This window comes from Rana temporaria, chromosome 13 (assembly GCF_905171775.1).
Source record: "Rana temporaria chromosome 13, aRanTem1.1, whole genome shotgun sequence".
Classification (NCBI taxonomy): Eukaryota; Metazoa; Chordata; class Amphibia; order Anura; family Ranidae; genus Rana; species Rana temporaria.
In genome coordinates, this window is record NC_053501.1 from 118097807 (window position 1) to 118120806 (window position 23000).

The 23000-nt window shown below is 45.5% G+C and overlaps 1 protein-coding gene across 1 annotated transcript; it reads right to left on the reverse strand.

Moving 5' to 3' along the window:
- Positions 1–4579: 4579 nt before the first annotated feature.
- On the reverse strand, positions 4580–21663 carry CHRNB2 (cholinergic receptor nicotinic beta 2 subunit). Its single transcript, XM_040332298.1, has 5 exons — positions 21521–21663; positions 18375–18419; positions 16074–16183; positions 9901–10873; positions 4580–5067 (listed from the first exon to the last, which is right to left on the reverse strand). The coding sequence occupies exons 1-5, from the start codon at positions 21548–21550 to the stop codon at positions 4894–4896; spliced, it is 1332 nt and encodes a 443-aa protein (XP_040188232.1). The 5' UTR covers positions 21551–21663; the 3' UTR covers positions 4580–4893.
- Positions 21664–23000: the final 1337 nt, after the last annotated feature.

Here is a 23000-nt window from a genome sequence, read left to right on the forward strand (position 1 = left end):
CCTAAGCACCCTGGAAACGTTTTCCTGACGCACCTGGGGGGCGAAAAAAACGCTTGGGGGGTAGTAAAGGAGGGCCCTTGCTTACGGCGAGGCTCCTTTCCCTTCCCAGATTGCGGGAGCAGAGTGCTCTTACCTCCAGTGGCATCTTTTATGATGTCATCCAGAGACACCCCAAAAAGCCATTCACCCTTAAAGGGTAAATCCACCAAGGCCTTTTTAGAAGACTGGTCCGCAGACCAACACTTCAGCCACACAAGGCGGGGTAGCACGACAGCGGTGAGACCGGCCTCACCGCCGACCCCACCACTGTGAACATGAAGCGGGCCACAGCCTCAGCTCTCCTATCTGCGGGGTCCTTAAAAGCTGGAGCCCCTTCCGCAGTCATCGTGGTAGCCTTGTTCTGTCCAGAAGTGGTTAAATCTTTATAATAAAATGTGTTATTTTATATTTTTTGTACCAAGTTGTGTTGGCACCTCAATAATCCCCCTTCCCTCTGTCCCTCTTTTGATACAAACTTTGTGATGAGGTGCCTCATCTACCGTGTTTCCCCGAAAATAAGCCCGGGTCTTATATTAATTATCTCAACAAAAGACACAGTAGGGCTTATTTTCAGGGTAGGTCTTATGTAATGTGATGTCTTCTCCCCCCTCTCCCTCCCTCCCTGTCAGGAATCCCCAGTCTGAACTGAGTTAAAATGCTTGTAAAATCCTATAATCCACTCTATTACAGTATTAAATAATGTACAATGTGTGTGTTTCTGTAATATAATTGTGCCAAATACCTTTGTTATAGAGCCACTCTTTGCTTCTGTTACCCGCCGGAGCTCTCTTCCCCCGCAATTATATTACAGAAACACACACATTGTACATTATATACTACTATAATAGGAGTGGATTATAGGATCTTACAAGCATTTTTAACTAGGGCTTATTTTCAGGGTAGGGCTTATATTGCAGCCCTCCTGGAAAATAACTCTATGTCTTATTTTCAGGGTAGGTCTTATTTTTGGGGAAACAGGGTATTAAGGACATATTGGCCACATTCTTTATATATTTTCTAAGATCAAATCATTATTCCCCCTCCCCCACCCCCACTGTAAGCGCCATATACAATCTACCTCCAAACATTTGTACCCGTTTTATTGTAAAGTTCGGCCAATGAGTAACAAAGAAAACGTCTCGTGACAAGTTTTTTTTTTTTTTAAACAAATCATTTTTTTTTTTTTTTTCATGAGAACCAGCAGTGAACAGTGTATGCCCGACCCCCTGAGAGTTGGTGCTAGGAGAGACAGTAGGCGTCGATTCATTAAAGGAGTGTGAGACAGTTATATAGGGCACAGCGTTGTACTTCTCGTCTAAAAAAAAAAATAATAATTAATATTAAAAATAAAATTTACAGTCCTTGGAAATACAGCTACAATTCGACCCCCCCCCCCCCCCTGGTCCTGGCATTCTCTGTGGCATGCCAATGCCGTAAATAATGAGGTTGGGCGTGATATAATTGCTTAGGAGTGCAAGACAGTTACCGTAATTAATTGGCGTATACCGCACACTTTTTTGCCCTCGTGGGTGCGCGGTATACGCCGATACCCGCTTTCCCACGCCGAGTTTGAATACTGCGCCGGCATATACCGAGCGCAGTACACTCGTGTATAGTCGGGGCAGTCTCGGCTCCTCTCGCGCTCACGTCCTGGACGTACAGGACGTGAGCGCGAGAGGAGCCGAGACTGCCCGACTATACACAAATGTACTGCGCTCGGTATATGCCGGCGCAGTATTCAAACTCGGCGCGGGGAGGACGCCGCAGAAGGACGCCGGACCCGACGAAGAGGACACCCGAAGCCGCAGACGGAGGCCGCCGATGGACGCCGCACAAGACTGTAATTCCCTTTTTCCACAGGAATGCGGGTCCACTTTAGGGGTGCGCGCTATACGCCGGAGCACGCAATACCCCGATAAATACGGTATATAGGGCACAGCGTTGTACTTCTCGTCTAGAAAAAAAATATATATCTTAACCACTAGACGACCAGGTCAGCTCGGCTGCGTGAAATCACGTATTATTACGTCATTTCGCATTTCAGCCAATAGGGGCTCGCGCGCGCACCACCTGCCAGTGACATTTTTACAGTAAGCAATGCATTTTTTTTATAGCACTGATCGCTATAAAAATGCCAATGGTCCCAAAAATGTGTCAAAAGTGTCCGCCGTAAGGTCGCAGTACCGATAAAAAACGCAGATCGCCGCCATTCCTAGTAAAAAAATATTAATGAAAATGCAATAAAACTGCCCCCTATTTTGTAGACGCTATAACTTTTGCGCAAACCAATCAATAAACGCTTATTGCGATTTTTTTTTTTTTAACGAAAAATATGTAGAAGAATACGTATCGGCCTAAACTGAGGAAAAAAAAAGTTTTTTTTATATATTTTTGGGGGATATTTATTACAGCAAAAAATATTCATTTTTTTCAATTTTTTTTGGCGCTCTATTTTTGTTTATAGCGCAAAAAATAAAAACCGCAGAGGTGATCAAATACCACCAAAAGAAAGCTCTATTTGTGGGGGGGGAGGAAGCCAATTTTGTTTGGGAGCCACGTCGCACAATTGTCAGTTAAAGCCACGCAGTGCCGAATCACAAAAAGTGGCCTGGTCATTGGACCAGCAAAATGGTCCGGGGCTGAAGTGGTTAAAAATGTATAGTCCTTGGAAATACAGCTACGATTCGACCCCCCCAGTCCTGGCATTCCCAGGGGCATGTCATGCCGTAAATAATGAGGTTGGGCGGGATATAATTGCTCAGGAGTGTAAGGCCCCGTACACACGAGAGGATCTATCCGCTGGAATTTATTCGCGGATCACTTTCAGCGGATAGATCCGCTGGTGTGTACAACCCAGCGGATATTTATCCGCGGATATTTTTCGGGCCGATGGTTTTCCAGCGGATCAAAATGCTAAAAAAATCGATCCGCTGGAATCCAGTCCAGCGGATTGATCCGATGGTCTGTACAGACTCACCGGATCAATCCGTCCGATTCCCTCCCTCGCATGCGTCGTAATGATTCGACGCATGCGTGGAAGTCCTTATATTACAGCGTCGCGCACGTCATCATCGCAGCGATGGCGCGACACGTCACCGCGGAGGGAATTCCGTGCGGATTTTGATCTGATGGTTAGTACAACCATCAGATCAAAATCCGCCAGGACCGTTTCCGCGGATAAATCTTCTTGTGTGTACTAGGCCCAAGACAAGTATATAGGGCACAGCGTTGTACTTCTCGTCTAAAAAAATTAAAATAAATTAATCTTAAAGCGGTGGTTCCCCCTTAAAAACAACTTTTTTTTTATTCCACTGCCCCCCCACATTCCATCACGATTAAGGCACATATTTTTTTTTTCCTGCTGTACATACCTTACTACAGCATATTCACCCGTGCATCCGGGTTGCGAGTCCCGCGGGAGTGGGCGTTCCTCACATGCTGTTGATTGACGTTTTGCCCAAAAACGAGCTCTCCCCCCGTCGCGTAAGCCGCGTCACGATTGGCGAAAGGAGCCGAACGGCGATGCGCATGCGCAGTATAGCGCCCACTCGCCGTTCGGCTTACGCGACACGGTGGGAGAACTCGTTTTTGGGCAAAACGTCAATCAACAGCATGTGAGGAACGCCCACTCCCGCGGGACTCGCAACCCGGATGCACGGGTGAATATGCTGTAGTAAGGTATGTACAGCAGGAAAAAAAAAATATGTGCCTTAATCGTGATGGAATGTGGGGGGGGCAGTGGAATAAAAAAAAGTTGTTTTTAAGGGGGAACCACCGCTTTAAAAATAAGAAATGTACCGTCCTTGGAAATACAGCTACAATTCGACCCCCCAGTCCTGGCATTCCCGGTGGCATGTCATGGCGTAAATAATGAGGTTGGGCGTCGCTCAGGGGTGTAAGACAGTTTTATAGGGCACAGCGTTGTACTTCTCGTCTAAAAATAAATAAATATGTATCTTAAAAATAAGAAATGTACCGTCCTTGGAAATACAGCTACAATTCGACCCCCCCCCCCCCCCCCCAGTCCTGGCATTCCCGGTGGCCGTAAATAATGAGGTTGGGCGGGATATATATATCGCTCAGCGTAAGTGCGTGGGTGAGAGTTGGGCCAGCCTGCAAGCACACTTTTTTTTTTCCTTTCGAACCTTTTTATCGTAAAATACAATTGGTGCAAAAATATTCCTAATCGCAACCGTGAAGGTGGACACAAATAAAACTGGGGGCGGGGCGAAGAGGGGGGGCGGGGGTAGAAGCTCAAGTAAATAATAAAATCTGCATAATAAATATTTTACAGGACACATTCCTATATAGATCAGTGCATATTAATAAATATTTTGTGTTCACGGTCATAACACAAAAAAGTCGCCATTGGGTGAGGCCGGCTCTCTCTACACCACCCTGGGGGGGCGTATTCGATCGAGATGGTAATTTGCGGGCCGCCCCCCCGTTGTACGTGTGGAGACCTCATGGCTTTGGATACAGCTATTCTGTCGTGCTTTTATTGCTCGGGAAAAAAAAAGTGGTGACACCCCCCCCCCCCCCCCCCCCCCGTTAAAATGACCTCTTTGCACTTTCCGAAGCCGCCGCCGCTTTTTGCCGTGAAGGAAAGTTTAAAACGCGTAGAGGGTCTATTCTCAAGATCTTGGCAGGGTCTCTCGATCATTGCGTGGTGGCTTTTTGAAGGGAGGAGGAGGATCTCTTGCCCCAATCCCGGGTTCCCGTAAAAGTCACTAAATAGAGTTTTTGGCTGGAAGGGCATCCATGTTTTTTTCCTTTCTTCGTCCTACTAAAGTTCGGTAACTTTAAGGTTGCAGCATGGTGTGCGTGTGTGTGCGCGCGCCCCGCCGGCCAGCCCTAGTTGGCGGTGGGGGCAGCGTGATTATTCAGTTGTAGTAAAGTGTTTGTGGTGTAGTTCTGGAAGAGGGGCTGCAGGAACATGCCGACCGTCCCGAAAACGCAGACGAATATGAAGATCCAGAGGAAAAGGCGGTCGATCACCATGGCAACGTACTTCCAGTCCTCGCTTACCTGCAAAGGTGAAAAAAAAAAGTTGTAAATGAATTGTGCATTTTTATATCCCTCTGAAGTTCTGATCCGCATTATTTGTCACAAATGGCTGTTTTTAGAGCTACATTATTGTGTCAATAATCTGCATTTTTATGGTTTGGAGTGGAGCACCAACTCTGACCCTAAACTCTGGCCCTAAAACCCTGACTTCTGGCTCGAAAGCGTCATACTTTTACCCTTAAAGCCCCAACTCTGATTCTAAAACCCTAAAACTCAGAATGAGGGCTTTAGGATCAAAGTTAACATTTTAGGGATTTAGAATCAAAGTTAGGGCTTTAGAGTCAAAAGTCAGGGTTTTAGGGCCAAAGTTTGGAGTTTTAGAGTTAGGGCTTGAGGGTCAGAGTTAGGGCTTGAGGGTCAGAGTCAGGGCTTGAGGGTCAGAGTCAGGGCTTGAGGGTCAGAGTTAGGGCTTGAGGGTCAGAGTTAGGGCTTGAGGGTCAGAGTTAGGGCTTGAGGGTCAGAGTTAGGGCTTGAGGGTCAGAGTTAGGGCTTGAGGGTCAGAGTTAGGGCTTGAGGGTCAGAGTTAGGGCTTGAGGGTCAGAGTTAGCATTTTAGAGACAGGGTTTTGGGATCAGAGTTAAAGGTTTAGGGAGTCAGAGTCAGGGTTTTAAAAACAGAGTAAGGGTTTTACAATCAGAGTATGGGGCTTTAGGGTCAGAGTTAGGGTTTGAGAGTCAGGGTTAAGATTTTAGGGTCTTAGTATCAGGCTATAGGGTCAGAGTTAGAGCTCTAGAGTCAGAATTAGGGCTTTAGTGCAAGATTTGTGGTTTTAGAGTTAGAATGAGGGCTTTAGGATCAAACTCTAAAACCCAAAATCTGTCCCTAAAGCCCTAATTCTGACTCTAGAGCCCTAACCCTGACCCTAAAGCCTAATACTAAGACCCTAAAATCTTAACTCCCCCTCTAAAACTCTAACTCTGACCCTAAAAGCCCCATACTCTGATTGAAAAACCCTAAATCTGTCTCTAAAACTCTACCTCTGGTCCTAAAGCCCTAACTGTAAAACCCCTAAAACCTTGACTTTTGGCTTGAAAGTGTTATATTTTGACCCTAAAGCCTCATACTATGACCCTAAAATCTTAACTTGATCTCTAAACCCTAACTCTAATCCTAAAACCCTATTTCTGACTCTAAAACACTTTGGCCCTAAAACCCTAATTCTGACCCCAAAGCCTCAAACTATGACCCTAAAATATTAACTCGCTCTCTAAAACCCTAACTCTAACCCTAAAGCCCCCACACTCTGATTGTAAAACCCTAACTCTGTCTCTAAAATTCTACCTCTGGTCCTAAAGCCCTAACTCTAAAACCCCAAACTCTGGCCCTAAAACCCTGACTTTTGACTCTAAAAAGTCATATTTTGACCCTAAATCCCTAACCCTAAAAAATGCCAACTCTGATCCTAAAGCTTCAATTCTGACTCTAAAACCCCAAATCTGGCCCTTAAACCCCAATTCTGTCTTTAAAACCCTGACTCTGACCCTAAAGTCGTAACTCTGATCCTAAAACCCTGACTCTAAAATGCTAACTCTGATCCTAAAGCTCTAATTTTGATCCTAAAACCCCAAACTCTGGCTCTAAAGCCCTAGTCCCGACTCTAGAGCCCCAATTCTGATCCTAAAACCCTAACGCGAAAACCCCAAACTCTGGCCCAAAAACCCTAATTCTGACTCTAAAGTCCCAATTCTAAACCTAGAGCCTCATACTATGACTCTAAAACCCTAACTCTGACCCTAAAGTCCCATACTCTGATTGTAAAACCCTAACTCTGTCTCTAAAACTCTTACTCTAAAACCCCAAACTCTGGCCCCAAAACCCTAAAGCTGATCCTAAAGCCCCTTACTCTGACCTAAAAGCCTTACCTCCGATTCTAAAGTCCTACACCTGGCTTTAAAACCCTAACTCTGATCCTAAAACCCCCAAACTCTCAACCTAAAACCATAATTTTGATTATAGAGCACCAACTCTAATCATAGAGCCCTAAATCTGGATCTAAAGCCCTAAATCTGGATCTAAAGCCCTAAATCTGGATCTAAAGCCCTAACTCTGATCCTAAAAACCTGACTCTAAAATGCCAACTCTTTTCCTAAAGCCCCAATCTGACTTTAAAACACAAATTCTGGCCCTAAAACCCTAATTATGTCTCTAGAGGTCTAACTCTGACCCTAAAGCCCCATACGCTGATTGTAAAACTCTAACTCTGATACTAAAGCCCCAATTCTGATCTTAAAACCCCAAACTCTGGCCCCTAAAACCCTGACTCTGACCCTAAAGCTTCATATTTTGACCCTAAAGCCCTAACTCTGATCCTAAAACCCCAAACTCTGGCCCTAAAACCTTAATTCTGACTTCAGAGCCCTAATTCTGATCCTAACTCTAATCCAAAAGCCCTAAATCTGTCCCTCTAATCACAACTTCCTGTCAATCAGCTCCAGGTGTCTAAACTAATTCTGATCCTAAAACCTCAAACTCTAATCCTAAAGCCCTAATTCTGGCTGTAGAGCCCTAAATCTGTCTCTAAAACCCTAACTTTGACTCTAGAGTCCTAACTCTGGCCCTAAAACCTTTATTCTGACTCTAGAGTCCTAACTCTGATCCTAAAGCCCTAATTCTGATCTTAAAACCCCCAACTCTAAAACCCCAAACTCTGGCCCTAAAACCCTGGCTCCTGACCCTAAAGCCCCAATACTGATCCTAAAACCCTATTTCTGTCTCTAGAGCTTTAACTCTGACCCCAACGCCCCATGCTCTGATTGTAAAACCCAAACTCTGACTCTGGAGTCCTAACTCTGGCTCTAAAACCTTAATTCTGACTCTTGAGCCCCAACACTGGCCCCAAAGCCCCAACTTAGACCCTAAGTCTGCCACTAAAATTCTAGCTTTTATTCTAAAGCCCTAACTTTGACCCTTAAACCCTAACACAAAACCATTACTCTGACCTCGAAACCCTAACTCTGATCCTCTAACTTCAACTCTGATCCTCTAACTTCAACTCTGATCCTCTAACTTCAACTCTGATCCTCTAACTTCAACTCTGATCCTCTAACTTCAACTCTGATCCTCTAACTTCAACTCTAATCCTCTAACTTCAACTCTGATCCTCTAACTTCAACTCCAACTTCTTGTCAATCAGCTCCAGGTGTCTAATCTAAGGGCAGGTACACATGTCTCAGGAAGGACCTGATGATCACCGACCAGAACTGAGCATGCATTTTCTATTGCTGCGAATATAAAAATATTTACAAAGCCTCTCCTTCTCCCCCCCCAAAAAATCTCTGACTATTGGGCTTTATAGTCACTCTGCTTCCAAAAAAAAAATTGGACAGGGGTTCTATGCTGTTGGAGAGTTATCCTTACTTCCGGTCTAGTAAAACATTGTCAGCAAGACAGGAAGTAAGGGTAAATCTCTTTATAATCTCCCAGGTAGGAGTAAAAACTTGCCCCACTCTATTGGAAAAATAAAAGAAGAAATTTAATTAACATACACAATAAAAATAAAAAAAAGCACACATAACAGAAGAGGTTTTCTTTCAGACTATCTGTGTTTAATCAAGATCACCCTATGATTGCTGGGTGGATACTCCAAAAGACCCCATACATCCTGTGGATAATCCACTAGGGGGCAGTAATAGCATACTTACAGGATTATCTCGATGGGGGTAATCTGCCCCCTAGTGGATTCTCCTTAGGTTTATACAGATAATACACTCTAGAGCAGGGGTCTCCAAACTTTATTAGCAAAGGGCCAGTTCACTGTCCTTCAGACTTAAGGGGGGGGGGCCGGACTGTGCCCAGTGGGGGGAAAACAATGCCCCATCTTTGGTATTAGGGGGAGAAACAGTTGGTGTCAGTGGGAGGAATTATGCCCCATTGTTGGTGACAGTGGGAGGATCTAGGCCCCGTTGTTGGTGACAGTGGGAGGATCTAGGCCCCTTTGTTGGTGACAGTGGGAGGATCTAGGCCCCTTTGTTGGTGACAGTGGGAGGATCTAGGCCCCGTTGTTGGTGACAGTGGGAGGATCTAGGCCCCATTGTTGGTGACAGTGGGAGGATCTAGGCCCCATTGTTGGTGACAGTGGGAGGATCTAGGCCCCATTGTTGGTGACAGTGGGAGGATCTGGGCCTCATCGTTGGCCTCATCGTTGGCGACAGTGAAAAAAACACTGCACCAAAATATAAAAACAGTGCCACTGTTCTGTCAAGTTCTCCAACCTGTCAGAAACTCCAACTGCTTAACTTCCCGTTTATATAAAACCAGCAGTAATTGGAGTTTTTTGACGAATTGGTGGTTGGACACGACACTGGCAACCGAGTAGAGTCTGGTGCAGGATATTATGAGCGGAGATTCTTACTCTGCTCCGATACTGGCCAACAAAATGACGGCGACAACTTTGTCCTCGTTAGCCGCTGTGCTGTCAAAACAGCTCGGTCTTCCTGTACTGGACTGTATTCGGTTGTCGGTGTTGTGTCCAACCACCAATTCGTCAACATCTCCGATTACTAAGGTTTTTTTTTTAAATAAACCGGAAGTGACGTGGTTGAAGTTCTGATGGGTTGGAGATATTGACAGAACACCACCAATTCGTCAACATCTCCAATTACTAAGTTTTTTTTTTTAAATAAACCGGAAGTGACGTGGTTGGAGTTTCTGATGGGTTGAAGATATTGACAGAACACCACCAATTCATCAAAATCTACGACTACTACGGTTTTAACTAAACCGGAAAGTGACGTAGTTGGAGTATCTAATGGGTTGGAGATATTGACAGAACGTCACCATAAGGAATCTACTTACGCTCTGATCATCATCCTCGCTTTTCATGTGATCAGCGATGAAGCGCACCCCTTCCACCGCCTCCTCCAGGCCGCAGAGACACTGTCGCACCTTCCCCTGCCGATCCCTGAAGCCGTTGACCCCCTCGGGGACGTCGGGGAGCTGCCCTCCGTATTTCTTCACCGTGGCCTGGTTGACGTAGCAGGTGCAAGATTTGGCGCTGTCCCGTAGGAAGAAGCTCCCCGTGGCCCTCTCTTGGTTCTGCCTCTGTTTGCGCAGCCTCTGGCGGGCACAGTTCTGCCGGGGCTGCTTCATGAACAGCAAAGTGGGCAGCTTGTCTAAGAACACCACTTTGACCCACGGCGGCATGGTATGCGTGGTGGGGGATCGGTGGTGTACGTTCAACACGCAGACGCTGGTCACGATGGAGAAGGTCACCAGAACCATGGTGAACATCAAGTACTTGCCGACTAGCGGCACATCGAGCGAGGTGGGTGGCACAATCTTGGAAATCAGCAGCAAGAAGACGGTGAGGGCCAGCAAGACGGAGATGCACAAAGTCATCTTCTCTCCGCAGTCCGAGGGCAGATAGAAGACGAGGATAGCCAGCGATGTGATCAGAATACACGGGATGATGAGATTGATGGTGTAGAACAGAGGTTTGCGGCGGATGATGAAGTCGTAGGTAATATCTACATAGGAAGGGTCATCTGGGTTCTCATTCCTCCTCCCCGGAAGTGCGATAATATCCCATTCACCACTAGGCGTGAAGTCGTCTAGACTCGCCACATCGCTCTTTAACACAAGGTCGATCTCAGTCCGGTCGTAGGTCCACGAGCGAAATTTCATGGTGCAATTCTGCTGGTCGAATGGGAAGTGCTTGACTTCTATTTTACAGGCACTCTTGTAGATGGCCGGAGGCAACCAAAAGATGCTTCCATCGTATGACACAACCGCGTTGGAGTAGAAGGACACCTCATACATGCCGTCGGCACTGCAGAGAAAGAGAAGAAGAGGTTAGAGCAATGGTTCCCAACCCTGTCCTAAAGTACCCCCCCTAACAGGCCATGTTTGCAGGTTTACCTTTATCCTGCACAGGTGCAGTACCCCCCCCCTAACAGGCCATGTTTGCAGGTTTACCTTTATCCTGCACAGGTGCTTCAATCACTTAGGGAACGAGCCTGTTTTTCAGACTCAGTGTTTACAAGTTAAAAACAAGGGCCCAGATTCTCGTACGAGTTACGCCGGCGTATCTCCAGATACGCCGTCGTAACTCTGAGTCTGAGCCGTTGTATCTTGGCGCCTGATTCAAAGAATCAGATACGCCAGAATTTGTATAAGATACGACCAGCGTAAGTCTCTTACGCCGTCGTATCTTAAATGCATATTTACGCTGGCCGCTAGGGGCGTGTACGCTGATTTACGCCTAGAAATATGAAAATAAGCTAGATACGCCAATTCACGAACGTACGCCCGGCCGTCGCATTACAGATACGCCGTTTACGTTAGGCTTTTCCCGGCGTAAAGTTACCCCTGCTATAGGAGGCGTAGATGAGGCGTACCAATGTTAAGTATGGACGTCGGGCCAGCGTCGATTTTTCCGTCGATTACGTTGTTTGCGTAAGTCGTTCGCGAATAGGGCTGTGCGTAATTTACGTTCACGTCGAAAGCATCGGCTTTTTGCGGGTTAATTTGGAGCATGCGCACTGGGATACTTTCACGGACGGCGCATGCGCCGTTCGGAGAAAGCGTCATTTACGTGGGGTCACCATACATTTACATAATACACGCCCACATCTTCCACATTTGAATTAGGCGGGCTTACGCCGGCCTATTTACGCTACGCCGCCGCAACTTTGCTTTGAGAATACTGCACTTGCCTCTCAAAGTTGCGGAGGCGTAACGTAAATAGGATACGTTACGCCCGCCCAAAAATGCGCGCTTTTACGTGAATCCGGGCCAAGTTTTTTTTCTAGAAATTACTTAGAACCCCCAAACATTATATATATATATTTTTTCTAACACCCTAGAGAATAAAATGGCGATCGTTGCAATACATTCTGTCACGCCGTATTTGCGCAGCGGTCTTACAAGCGCACTTTTTTGGGAAAAAAATACTTTTTTAATTAAAAAATAAGACAACAGTAAAGTTATCCCAATTTTTTTTTAAATTGTGAAAGATGATGTTACGCCGAGTAAATTGATACCCAACATGTCACGTTTCAAAAATTGCGTCCGCTCGTGGAATGCCGACAAACTTTTACCCTTTAAAATCTCCATAGGCGACGTTTAAAAAAATCTACAGGTTGCATGTTTTGAGTTACAGAGGGAGGTCTAGAGCTAGAATTATTGCTCTCGCTCTAACGATCGCGGCGATACCTCACATGTGTGGTTTGAACACCGTTTTCATATGCGTGAGCTCGACGGGGCGCTTTTAAAAAAAACAAATGTTCTTATTTATTTTACTTTATTTTATTGATTTTAAAACTGTTTAAAAAAATAAAAATAAAATTGGGTCACTTTTATTCCTATTACAAGGAATGTAAACATCCCTTTGTAATAGAAAAAAGCATGACAGGTCCTCTTATATATATATATATATATATATATATATATATATATATATATATATATATATATATATATATATATATATATATATATATATATAAGATCTGGGGTCAAAAAGACGTCACATCTCATATTTGGACTTAAATGCAATAAAAAATTAAAATAAATTGTCATTTGAAAAAATGACAACAAAAAAATTTCCTTTTTTAAGACGTATAGGCGGAAGTGCCGTTTTGATGTCGCTTCCGCCCTGCAGTGATATGGAGACGGGTGGGGGGGGGGCCATCTTCCCCTCACTCGTCTCCATACACAGCAACAGAGAGGACCGGATTGCCTCCGCTGCTGCCGACGGCTCCTGTAAGCCGATAAAAGTGATCTTGCGCCGTATCCGTCGCAGAGACCACTTTTATCTTTGTAGTGGACCGCCCGCTGAAGAAGAGGATACAGGGGTTATGGTAGCTAACAGAGGACGTAAAACTGTAAAACAGAGGATGTAAAACTGTAAAACAGAGGACGTAAAACATAGGACGTAAAACTGTAAAACAGAGAACGTAAAACAGGATGTAAAACAGAGGACATAAAACTGTAAAACAAACAGAGGACGTAAAACAGGATGTAAAACTGTAAAACAGGACGTAAAACAGAGGACGTAAAACTGTAAAACAGAGGACATAAAACTGTAAAACAAACAGAGGACGTAAAACAGGATGTAAAACTGTAAAACAGGACGTAAAACTGTAAAACAGGACGTAAAACAGAGGACGTAAAACTGTAAAACAGAGGACATAAAACTGTAAAACAAACAGAGGACGTAAAACAGGATGTAAAACAGGACGTAAAACAGAGGACGTAAAACTGTAAAACAGAGGACGTAAAAAAATGTACAACACAGGACGTAAAACTGTAAAACAGAGGACGTAAAACTGTAAAACAGAGGACGTAAAACTGTAAAACAGAGGATGTAAAACAGGACGTAAAACAGAGGACGTAAAACTGTAAAACAGAGGACGTAAAAAAATGTACAACAGAGGACGTAAAACTGTAAAACAGAGGACGTAAAACTGTAAAACAGAGGACGTAAAAAAATGTACAACAGAGGACGTAAAACTGTAAAACAGGACGTAAAACTGTAAAACAGAGGACGTAAAACTGTAAAACAGAGGACGTAAAAAAATGTACAACAGAGGACGTAAAACTGTAAAACAGGACGTAAAACTGTAAAACAGAGGACGTAAAACTGTAAAACAGAGGACGTAAAACAGAGGACGTAAAACTGTAAAACAGAGGATGTAAAACAGAGGACGTAAAACTGTAAAACAGGACGTAAAACAGAGGACGTAAAACAGAGGAAGTAAAACTGTAAAACAGAGGAAGTAAAACTGTAAAACAGAGGACGTAAAACTGCGGCGGGCGGTCCGTAAGTGGAGCGTCAATGGCTTGGTATTTTAGACAGCTATTTTATCTAAGAGAAGTTCGAAAAACATGGCATGTTGGGGGTATTTGAGGACAGGGTTGAGAACCACTGGGTTAGGGCAATAGTTGGTTACCTGCAAAGAGCAATGAACAGTATGCCAACCCAGCCAACCAAAACTCAGATCATACTGTTATAAAATGAGTTCTCATGGAATTTCTCCTTCACGTTAAAAAAAAACATTCCAACTACTTTCATAAATCTTTTACAAATTTATTTAGCTTAATTCTAGACATTGTGAAGATCCTCATGTCAGGCAGAAGCATCGGCATCATGGTATACCATGGAGAAACATTCATGGGCATACAGCTGGCATACCATAGAGAAGCATTCAGGGTCATACAGCTGGCATACCAAGAAGAAACATTCATAGTCCTAAGTTGACAAACCTTGGAGAGACATTCGTGGCCATACAGTTGGCATACCTTCGAGAAACATCCATGGTCATACAACTGGTATACCTTGGGAAACATTCATGGTCATACAGCTGGCGTACCATTGAGAAACATTCATGATGATAAATTGCTGGCATGCCATGGAGAAAGATTTATGGTCATACAGCTGGCAAACCTTGGAGACACATTTATGGTCATACAGCTGGCATAGAAAAATATATTGTCCCAACTGGTATACCTTGAGAAACATTCATGGTCATAGGGCTGGCATACCTTGGACAAATAACCATGGTCATACAACTGGCATACCATGGAGAAAGATTCATGGTCATACAGCTGGCATACCTCAGAGAAACATTTATGGCCATACAGCTGGCATAACATTGAGAAACATTCATGGTAATACAGTTGGCATACCTTCGAGAAACATTAATTGTCACACAACTGGTTTACCTTGGGAGACATTTATGGTGATAAAGTTGGCATACCATGGACAAACATTCATGGTCATATAGCTGGCATACATTAGAGAAATATTCATGGTCATACAGCTGGCATACCATGGATAAACATTTATGGTCATACAAGCTGGCATATCATGGGAAGAAATTCATGGTCATATAGCTGGCATACCATAGAGAAACATTCATGGTTATACAACTGGCATACCATGGGCAAACCTTCCTGGTCACACGGCTGGCATAACATGGGGAGACAGTCATGGTCATTTAGATGGCATACAATGGACAAACATTCATGGTCATACAGTTGGCATACCTTGGAGAAACATTCATGGTCATACAGCTGGCATACCATGGGGAGAGATTCATGGTCATGCAGCTGGCATACAATGGACAAATATTCATGGTCATACAGCTGGTATACCATGGAGAAACATTGATTGTCATACAGCTGGCAAACCAAAGGGAGACATTTATGGTCATTCAGATGGCATACCATGGAGAAACATCCATGGTCATACAGCTGGCATACATTAGAGAAACATTCATTGGCATACAGCTGGCAAAGCAAAGGGAGACATTTATGGTCATTCAGATGGCACACTATTAAGAAACATTCATGGTGATACAGTTGGCATATCTTGGGAAAACATTCATGGTCGGACAGTTGGCATACCTTGGAGAAACATTCATGGTCATAGAGCTGGCATACATTAGAGAAATATTAATTGGCATACCATGGACAAACATTCATGGCCATACAGCTGGCATAACATTCATGGTCATATAAGCTGGCATACCATGGAGAAACATTCATTGTCACACAGCTGGCATAACATGTGAAGACAGTTATTTGCAACATTGTGCAGTGGTTTGGCACAGTTGTTCACTTATCATTAGTTACGTATTATTATTTACCACTACAAATACCCTCCACATTTTTTGTTGATGTCGGATGGTATTCCAGGATTAACCCAGAGTGGAACACATTTTACTCACATCCATTGGAGGATTCACCACGTAAATTTCTTTATTAATTTATGGGCCTAGTGATGAGATTATTGCTCTAAAGTCTTTTTAAGTTTTTTTAGTGTTTTAGCGCCATTACACTTACCATTATTCATATGGTCATACAGATGGCATACCACGGAGAAACAATTATGGTCATAGTGCTGGCATACCATGGACAAATATTCACAGTCATACAGCTGGCATACCGCAAAGAAATGTCTATGGCCAGCTTAAGGTAGGACTCTGCAGGGGACACAATCATGACTCCATGGGGGGCGCACTTACTTGTTGTAGAGGACGACATCAGGTAACCAGATGTGCTTGGAGGGCAAACGCACTTTCTTCATGTTGTCAAACTCGGCTGGGTTCCACGTCAACCGGTAGTCCTCCCATTCCTGAAGTGAAAAAAAACTGAGTTCAATGTCACTGTCTTGAGGAACGTTGTCACATCTGGATGAACTGGGCATATATTATGGACGGCTGTTCTGGACATTTCAAACCTACCAAGCCATCTTAGAGAATAGTCTTTTTTTCAATGATGGGACACTATTCCTCCCACTGACACCAATGATAGAACACTATTCCTCCCACTGACACCAATGATGGGACACTATTCCTCCCACTGACACCAATGATGGGACACTATTCCTCCCACTGACACCAATGATGGGACACTATTCCTCCCACTGACACCAATGATGGGACACTATTCCTCCCACTGACACCAATGATGGGACACTATTCCTCCCACTGACACCAATGATAGAACACTATTCCTCCCACTGACACCAATGATGGGGCACTATTCCTCCCACTGACACCAATGATGGGACACTATTCCTCCCACTGACACCAATGATGGGACACTATTCCTCCCACTGACACCAATGATAGAACACTATTCCTCCCACTGACACCAATGATGGGACACTATTCCTCCCACTGACACCAATGATGGGACACTATTCCTCCCACTGACACCAATGATGGGACACTATTCCTCCCACTGACACCAATGATGGGACACTATTCCTCCCACTGACACCAATGATGGGACACTATTCCTCCCACTGACACCAATGATGGGACACTATTCCTCCCACTAATACCAATGAAGGGACACTATTCCTCCCACTGACACCAATGATGGGACACTATTCCTCCCACTGACACCAATGATGGGGCACTATTCTCCCCCACTGACACCAATGATGGGACACTATTCCTCCCACTGACACCAATGATGGGACACTATTCCTCCCATTGAACCCTAAAAATTTGAAGGACAGTAAACCGGCCCTTTGTTTAGAACAGGGGTCTCAAACTGGTGACCCTCCAGCTGTTGCGGAACTACAAATCCCATCATGCCAGAGGGCCGCCAGTTTGAGACCCCTGGTTTAGAAGGCTTGGAGACCCCTGGTTTAGAAGGTTTGGAGACCCCTGGTTTAGAAGGTTTGGAGACCCCTGGTTTAGAAGGCTTGGAGACCCCTGGTTTAGAAGGTTTGGAGACCCCTGGTTTAGAAGGTTTGGAGACCCCTGGTTTAGAAGGCTTGGAGACCCCTGGTTCAGAAGGCTTGGAGACCCCTGGTTCAGAAGGCTTGGAGACCCCTGGTTCAGAAGGCTTAGAGACCCCTGGTTAAGAAGGCTTAGAGACCCCTGGTTTAGAAGGTTTGGAGACCCCTGGTTTAGACGGTTTGGAGACCCCTGGTTTAGACGGTTTGGAGACCCCTGGTTTAAAAGGCTTGGAGACCCCTGGTTTAGACGGCTTGGAGACCCCTGGTTTAGACGGCTTGGAGACCCCTGGTTCAGAAGGCTTGGAGACCCCTGGTTCAGAAGGCTTGGAGACCCCAGGTTCAGAAGGCTTGGAGACCCCTGGTTTAGAAGGTTTGGAGACCCCTGGTTGAGAAGGCTTGGAGACCCCTGGTTTAGAAGGTTTGGAGACCTCTGGTTTAGATTGTTGGCCAAGTTTTTACTCCAGCCTGGGTACCCTCACTTCCTGTCTTGTTGACACCACAGTCACCGCTGTGAACTGAATCTCCTCTCTGGAGCCAAATGTCCATTTATCCTTCGGAGGGGAAGAAGCTGCTTAGAGGAATTTTAGATCTCGGGAATTAAGTCCTAATCCTCCACATCACAGACTTCAGCCGCCCACCCACCACAATTAAGATGAGTGATAACATGAAAACCTCTATCTTTTTAAACATTACGAAGTACAAAGGGGATTACAAATCCTCTTAAATCAGATTACTAAAGGAATTGTCTGCGGCGCTGAAAAAAAAAAAAAAAAGACTAGAGAGATAAAACGCATCGAGCGATGCTGCCTTCATCGCAGCGCTGGGAGAATTACCAGCCGCACAGAGGACGGTTCACCTTGCAGCGTTGAAGGGCAATTATATAACCGATACAAAGCAAGAGAGCGGGGTTGTCCTCAGGGAGCCGCAAGCACAGGTGACTAATCCTCGCCGCGTCCTGCGGTCACCTTTTTCTGGGACGCAGAGAAACGGCCGTTAAATGGCGGGCCATCTGCAGAGACGGCCAAAGGAAACGTTCTAATAATTCATAATGATTTACAATGAGAGGTTTTACCTGAGTCAGCCACACGTTGGTCGTCATTATCTGCTCCCGCTCGTGCTGGAAGGAAAAGAGAATCCGATTACGTAAATTCATCCACATCATTGTCAATAAAAAAAATACATCAGGAGCAATTAAGGATCACATTTCCCTGTATTTGGCTTTGGGGGCTTCATGGAGAAATGGGTACAGTGACGGGTCCTATCGTTTTTATACGAACCCATTCGTGACCAGAAGCTTGGATTTCCAGGACGGTTAACCCAACAATCCCTTTAACTCATAAGTCCGTTTGACTTCGGGGGTTCGAGGACTACGTACATGCACAGGTGCGCATTCCTAGTTCTGCGCTGCGGTGTTAAGACAGCTCCACCCTCTTTCATTTTCTTGAACTTCCCAGTTACGTCCTCCAAGCTCGTAAATTGGTAGCCACTCGGTGAATGGCCCAGGAGATCCTTTTACTGGCTTGGAAGGAGGTTATGGGGCTCATAGGCCATCCACAGCAAGCACCTTTGGCCCAGATTTGTTAGAGTTGAAAGAAATCAAGGTTGGCTTGAACCAATTGGCTCATCTTTACCAGTATATCACCCAAAGAGGGCCACAAAGCTTCTCCAACCAAGGATGGCTTGAACCAATTGGCTCATCTTTACCAGTATATCACCCAAAGAGGGCCACAAAGCTTCTCCAACCAAGGTTCGCTTGAACCCGTTGGCTTATCTCTACCATTATATCACCAAAGGCCCAAAGAGGGCCACAAAGCTTCTACTCATGGATGGCTTGAACCAATTGGCTCCTCTTTACCAGTATATCGTCAAAGGCCCAAAGAAGGCTTCTCCTACCAAGACTGGCTTGAACCAGTTGTCTCACCTCTATCGTCAAAGGCCTGAAGAGGGCCAAGAAGCTTTTCCAATCCAGGTTTGGATTGAAGCAATTACCTCAACTCTACCATCACTCAAAAAGGGGCAAAGAAGTTTCTCAAACCAAGACTGGCTTGAACCAGTTGGCTTATCTCTACCAGTATATAACCTTTGCCCAAAGGAGGACCAATAAGCTTCTCCAACCAAGGTTGGCTTGAACCAGCTGGCTTATCTCTAACAGTATATCACCAAAGGCCCAAAGAGGGCCAAGAAGATTCTAATCAAGGGTGGCTTGAAACAATTGGCTCCTCTTTACCAGTATATCGTCAAAGGCCCAAAGAGGGCTTCTCCTACCAAGACTGGCTTGAACCAATTGTCTCACCTCTTTAAGTATATCGTCAAAGGCCTGAAGAGGGCCAAGAAGGTTTTCCAATCAAGGTTGGATTGAAGCAATTACCTCAACTCTATCAGGATATCACCATCACTCAAAGAGGGTCAATAAGTTTCTCCAACCAAGACTGGCTTGAACCAGTTGGCTTATCTCTACCAGTATATAACCTTTGCCCAAAGAGAGTCAAGAAGCTTCTCCAACCAAGATTGGCTTGAACCAGTTGGCTTATCTCTACCATTATATCACCAAAGGCCCAAAGAGGGCCAAGAAGCTTCTACTCATGGATGGCTTGAACCAATTGGCTCCACTTTACCAGTATATCGTCAAAGGCCCAAAGAGGGCTTCTCCTACCAAGACTGGCTTGAACCAATTTTCTCACCTGTAGGGTGCCCTACAAAAGAGTCTGACACACCATAATGGATTAGGGCACCCTATAAAGGAGTAAGTCACCCGATAAAAGAGTCTGGCACCCTATAAAGTCTTTTTTATAGGGTGCCCTACTCCTTTATAGGGTGTCAGGCTCTTTTAAAGGGAGCCCTATAGAAGAGTCTGGCTCACTATGAAGCAGTAAGTCACCCTATAAAAGACTTGATAAAGTGTGCCAGACTCTTTATAGGGCTCCCTAATCCATTATGGTGTGTCAGACTCTTTTGTAGGGCACCCTATAAAAGGAGTAAAACACCCTATAAAAAGAGCCATGCACCCTATAAAAGAGTCGGGTACCATAAAAAGAAGTAGGGCACCCTGTAAAAGTGTCTGGCCCCCTATAAAAGAGCATGACACCCTATAAAAGAGTAGGGCACCCTGTAAAAGAGCAGGGAACCCTATAAAGGAGTAGGGCACCCTAAAAAGGAGTAGGGCACCCTAAAAAGGAGCATGACACCCTATAAAAGGAGTAGGGCACCCTAAAAATGAGTATGGCACCATAAAAAGGAGTAGGGCACCCTACAAAAGAGCCTGACACCCTATAAGAGGAGTAGGGCACCCTATAAAAGGAGTAGGGCACCATAAAAAGGAGTAGGGCACCCTGTAAAAGTGTATGGCACCCTATAAAAGAGAACATGACACCCTATAAAGGAGTAGGGCACCCTGTAAAAGGAGTAGGGCACCCTGTAAAAGGAGTAGGGCACCTTGTAAAAGTGTCTGGCACCCTATAAAAAGTGTCTGGCACCCTATAAAAAGAGAGCATGACACACTAGAAAGGAGTAGGGCACCCTGTAAAAGTGTCTGGCACCCTATAAAAGAGCAGGGAACCCTATAAAGGAGTAGGGCGCCCTAAAAAGGAGTAGGGCACCCTGTAAAAGTGTCTGGCACCCTATAAAAGAGAATGACACCCTATAAAAGGAGTAGGGCACCCTAAAAATGAGTATGGCACCATAAAAAGGAGTAGGGCACCCTACAAAAGAGCCCGACACCCTATAAAAGGAGTAGGGCACCCTGTAAAAGTGTCTGGCACCCTATAAAAGAGCAGGGCACCCTAAAAAAGTAGTAGGACACCCAAAAAAGGAGTAAGGCACCCTGTAAAAGTGTCTTGCACCCTATAAATGAGCATGACACCATATAAAAGGAGTAGGGCACCCTAAAAATGAGTATGGCACCATAAAAAGAAGTAGGGCACCCTACAAAAGAGCCTGACACCCTATAAAATAGTAGGGCACCCTATAAAAGGAGTAGGGCACCCTGTAAAAGTGTCTGGCACCCTATAAAAGAGCCTGACACCCTATAAAAGAGTAGGGCACCCTATTATCGAGTCTTTTATAGGGCGACTTTTATAGACTTTTTATAGGGTGTCTTACTCTTTTATAGGGTGCCAGACACTTTTACAGGGTGCCCTACTCCGTTTTATGGTGCCCTAGTTTGCCAACTTCCCTTAGCGCCCTCCAACCCCTAAAACCCACCCGGTGGATCTGACTTACCACGCTGATGAGCTGGGCCAGGGACACCATCAGCTGCACGGTGACCTGTTCGGAGCCGTTGGTGGCGGGCCGGATGAGCTTGTTGTAGCGGCCTGAACTCAGCAGGTATTCCACCAGACGTTCCTCGGTGTCGGTGCCAAGGCATTCTGTAAGACATAAAAAGGTTTGATCGTCAGCTCTGCGACCGCCGGCACTGGGGGAGGGTACATGAGCGGCAGGGCAGGGGGGCGCACTACAAACATTCCGCAGACACAGCCGGATCAGTGAGAAGAGGTGCGGAAGGGGCACCGTGCCCTTCCCGCAGTTTAGAGTAACAGAGGAGGTCTAGCGCTAGAATTATTGCTCTCGCTCCAACGATCGCGTCGATACCTCGCATGTGCGGTGCGAACACTGTTTACATATGTGCTGTGATTTACGTATGCGTTCGCGTCTGCGGTGACGCTTCAATTTTATGTTTTATACTGCGCCTTTAATTTTGTATGAGATTACCGGATCTCTGTGCTTCTCTATACAATGCAGGCAGATCATGGCTGGTGGGAGGGGCTGGCAGGGGGCTGTGCATAGCTTCCCGATTACATCCCAGCACCCGGCCTCAGTACTCCACTCAAGAGCCCGCAGTCCGGATGCAAGCAGTGGGAGGAGTTATGCAAACATCAAACTGGGTGGGTGTCAGTCAGGAAGAGTGGGCGTTCCTAGGCAGGCTGTATTTGCATAGGTAACGCCCACACGTGACACTGAGCCCCCATGATTGATAGAACTGAGGTCCAACTAATGAAAGGGGTGGGGCATGGCACAGTGGGAGGAGTTATGCAAATATCAAACTGGGCAGGTAACAGTCTGGAGGAGTGGGCGTACTTAGGCAGGCTGTATTTGCATAGGTAACACCCACATGATTGAAAGAACTGAAGACAAATGAATAAAAGGGGTGGGGCCAGGGGGCAGTGGGAGGGGTTATGTAAATATTACAATGCCTTGATGGGACAGTCAGTGGGCATTCCTAGGCAGGCTGTATTTGCATAGGTAACACCCACACGTGACACTGAGCCCCCATGATTGATAGAACTGAAGACAAATTAATAAAAGGGGTGGGGGCAGTGGGAGGGGTTATGCAAATATTACAATGCCTTGATGGGGCAGTCAGTGGGCGTTCCTAGGCAGGCTGTATTTGCATAGGTAACACCCACACGTGATACTGAGCCCCCATGATTGATAGAACTGAGGTCCAACTAATGAAAGGGGTGGGGCATGGAACAGTGGGAGGAGTTATGCACATATCAAACTGGGCGGGTGACAGTCTGGAGAAGTGGGCGTTCCTAGGCAGGCTGTATTTGCATAGGTAATGCCCACATGTGATGCTGAGCCTCCATGATTAATAGAACTGAAGACTAATTAACAAAAAGGGGTGGGGCCAGGAAGCAGTGGGAGGGGTTATGCAAATATCAAACTGGGCGGGTGTCAGTCTGGAGGACCAGCACTGGAA

Bases quoted from the DNA above. Each gene is read 5' to 3' on its own strand.
- CHRNB2 (XM_040332298.1), bottom strand. From the start codon at position 21,550: ATGGTGTCCCTGGCCCAGCTCATCAGCGTG. The intron at 18,420-21,520 runs GTAAGTCAGATC...TTTTCCTTCCAG, and splicing joins TGGCCCAGCTCATCAGCGTG to CACGAGCGGGAGCAGATAAT. The intron at 16,184-18,374 runs GTAAAACCTCTC...TTTTCACTTCAG, and splicing joins CCAACGTGTGGCTGACTCAG to GAATGGGAGGACTACCGGTT.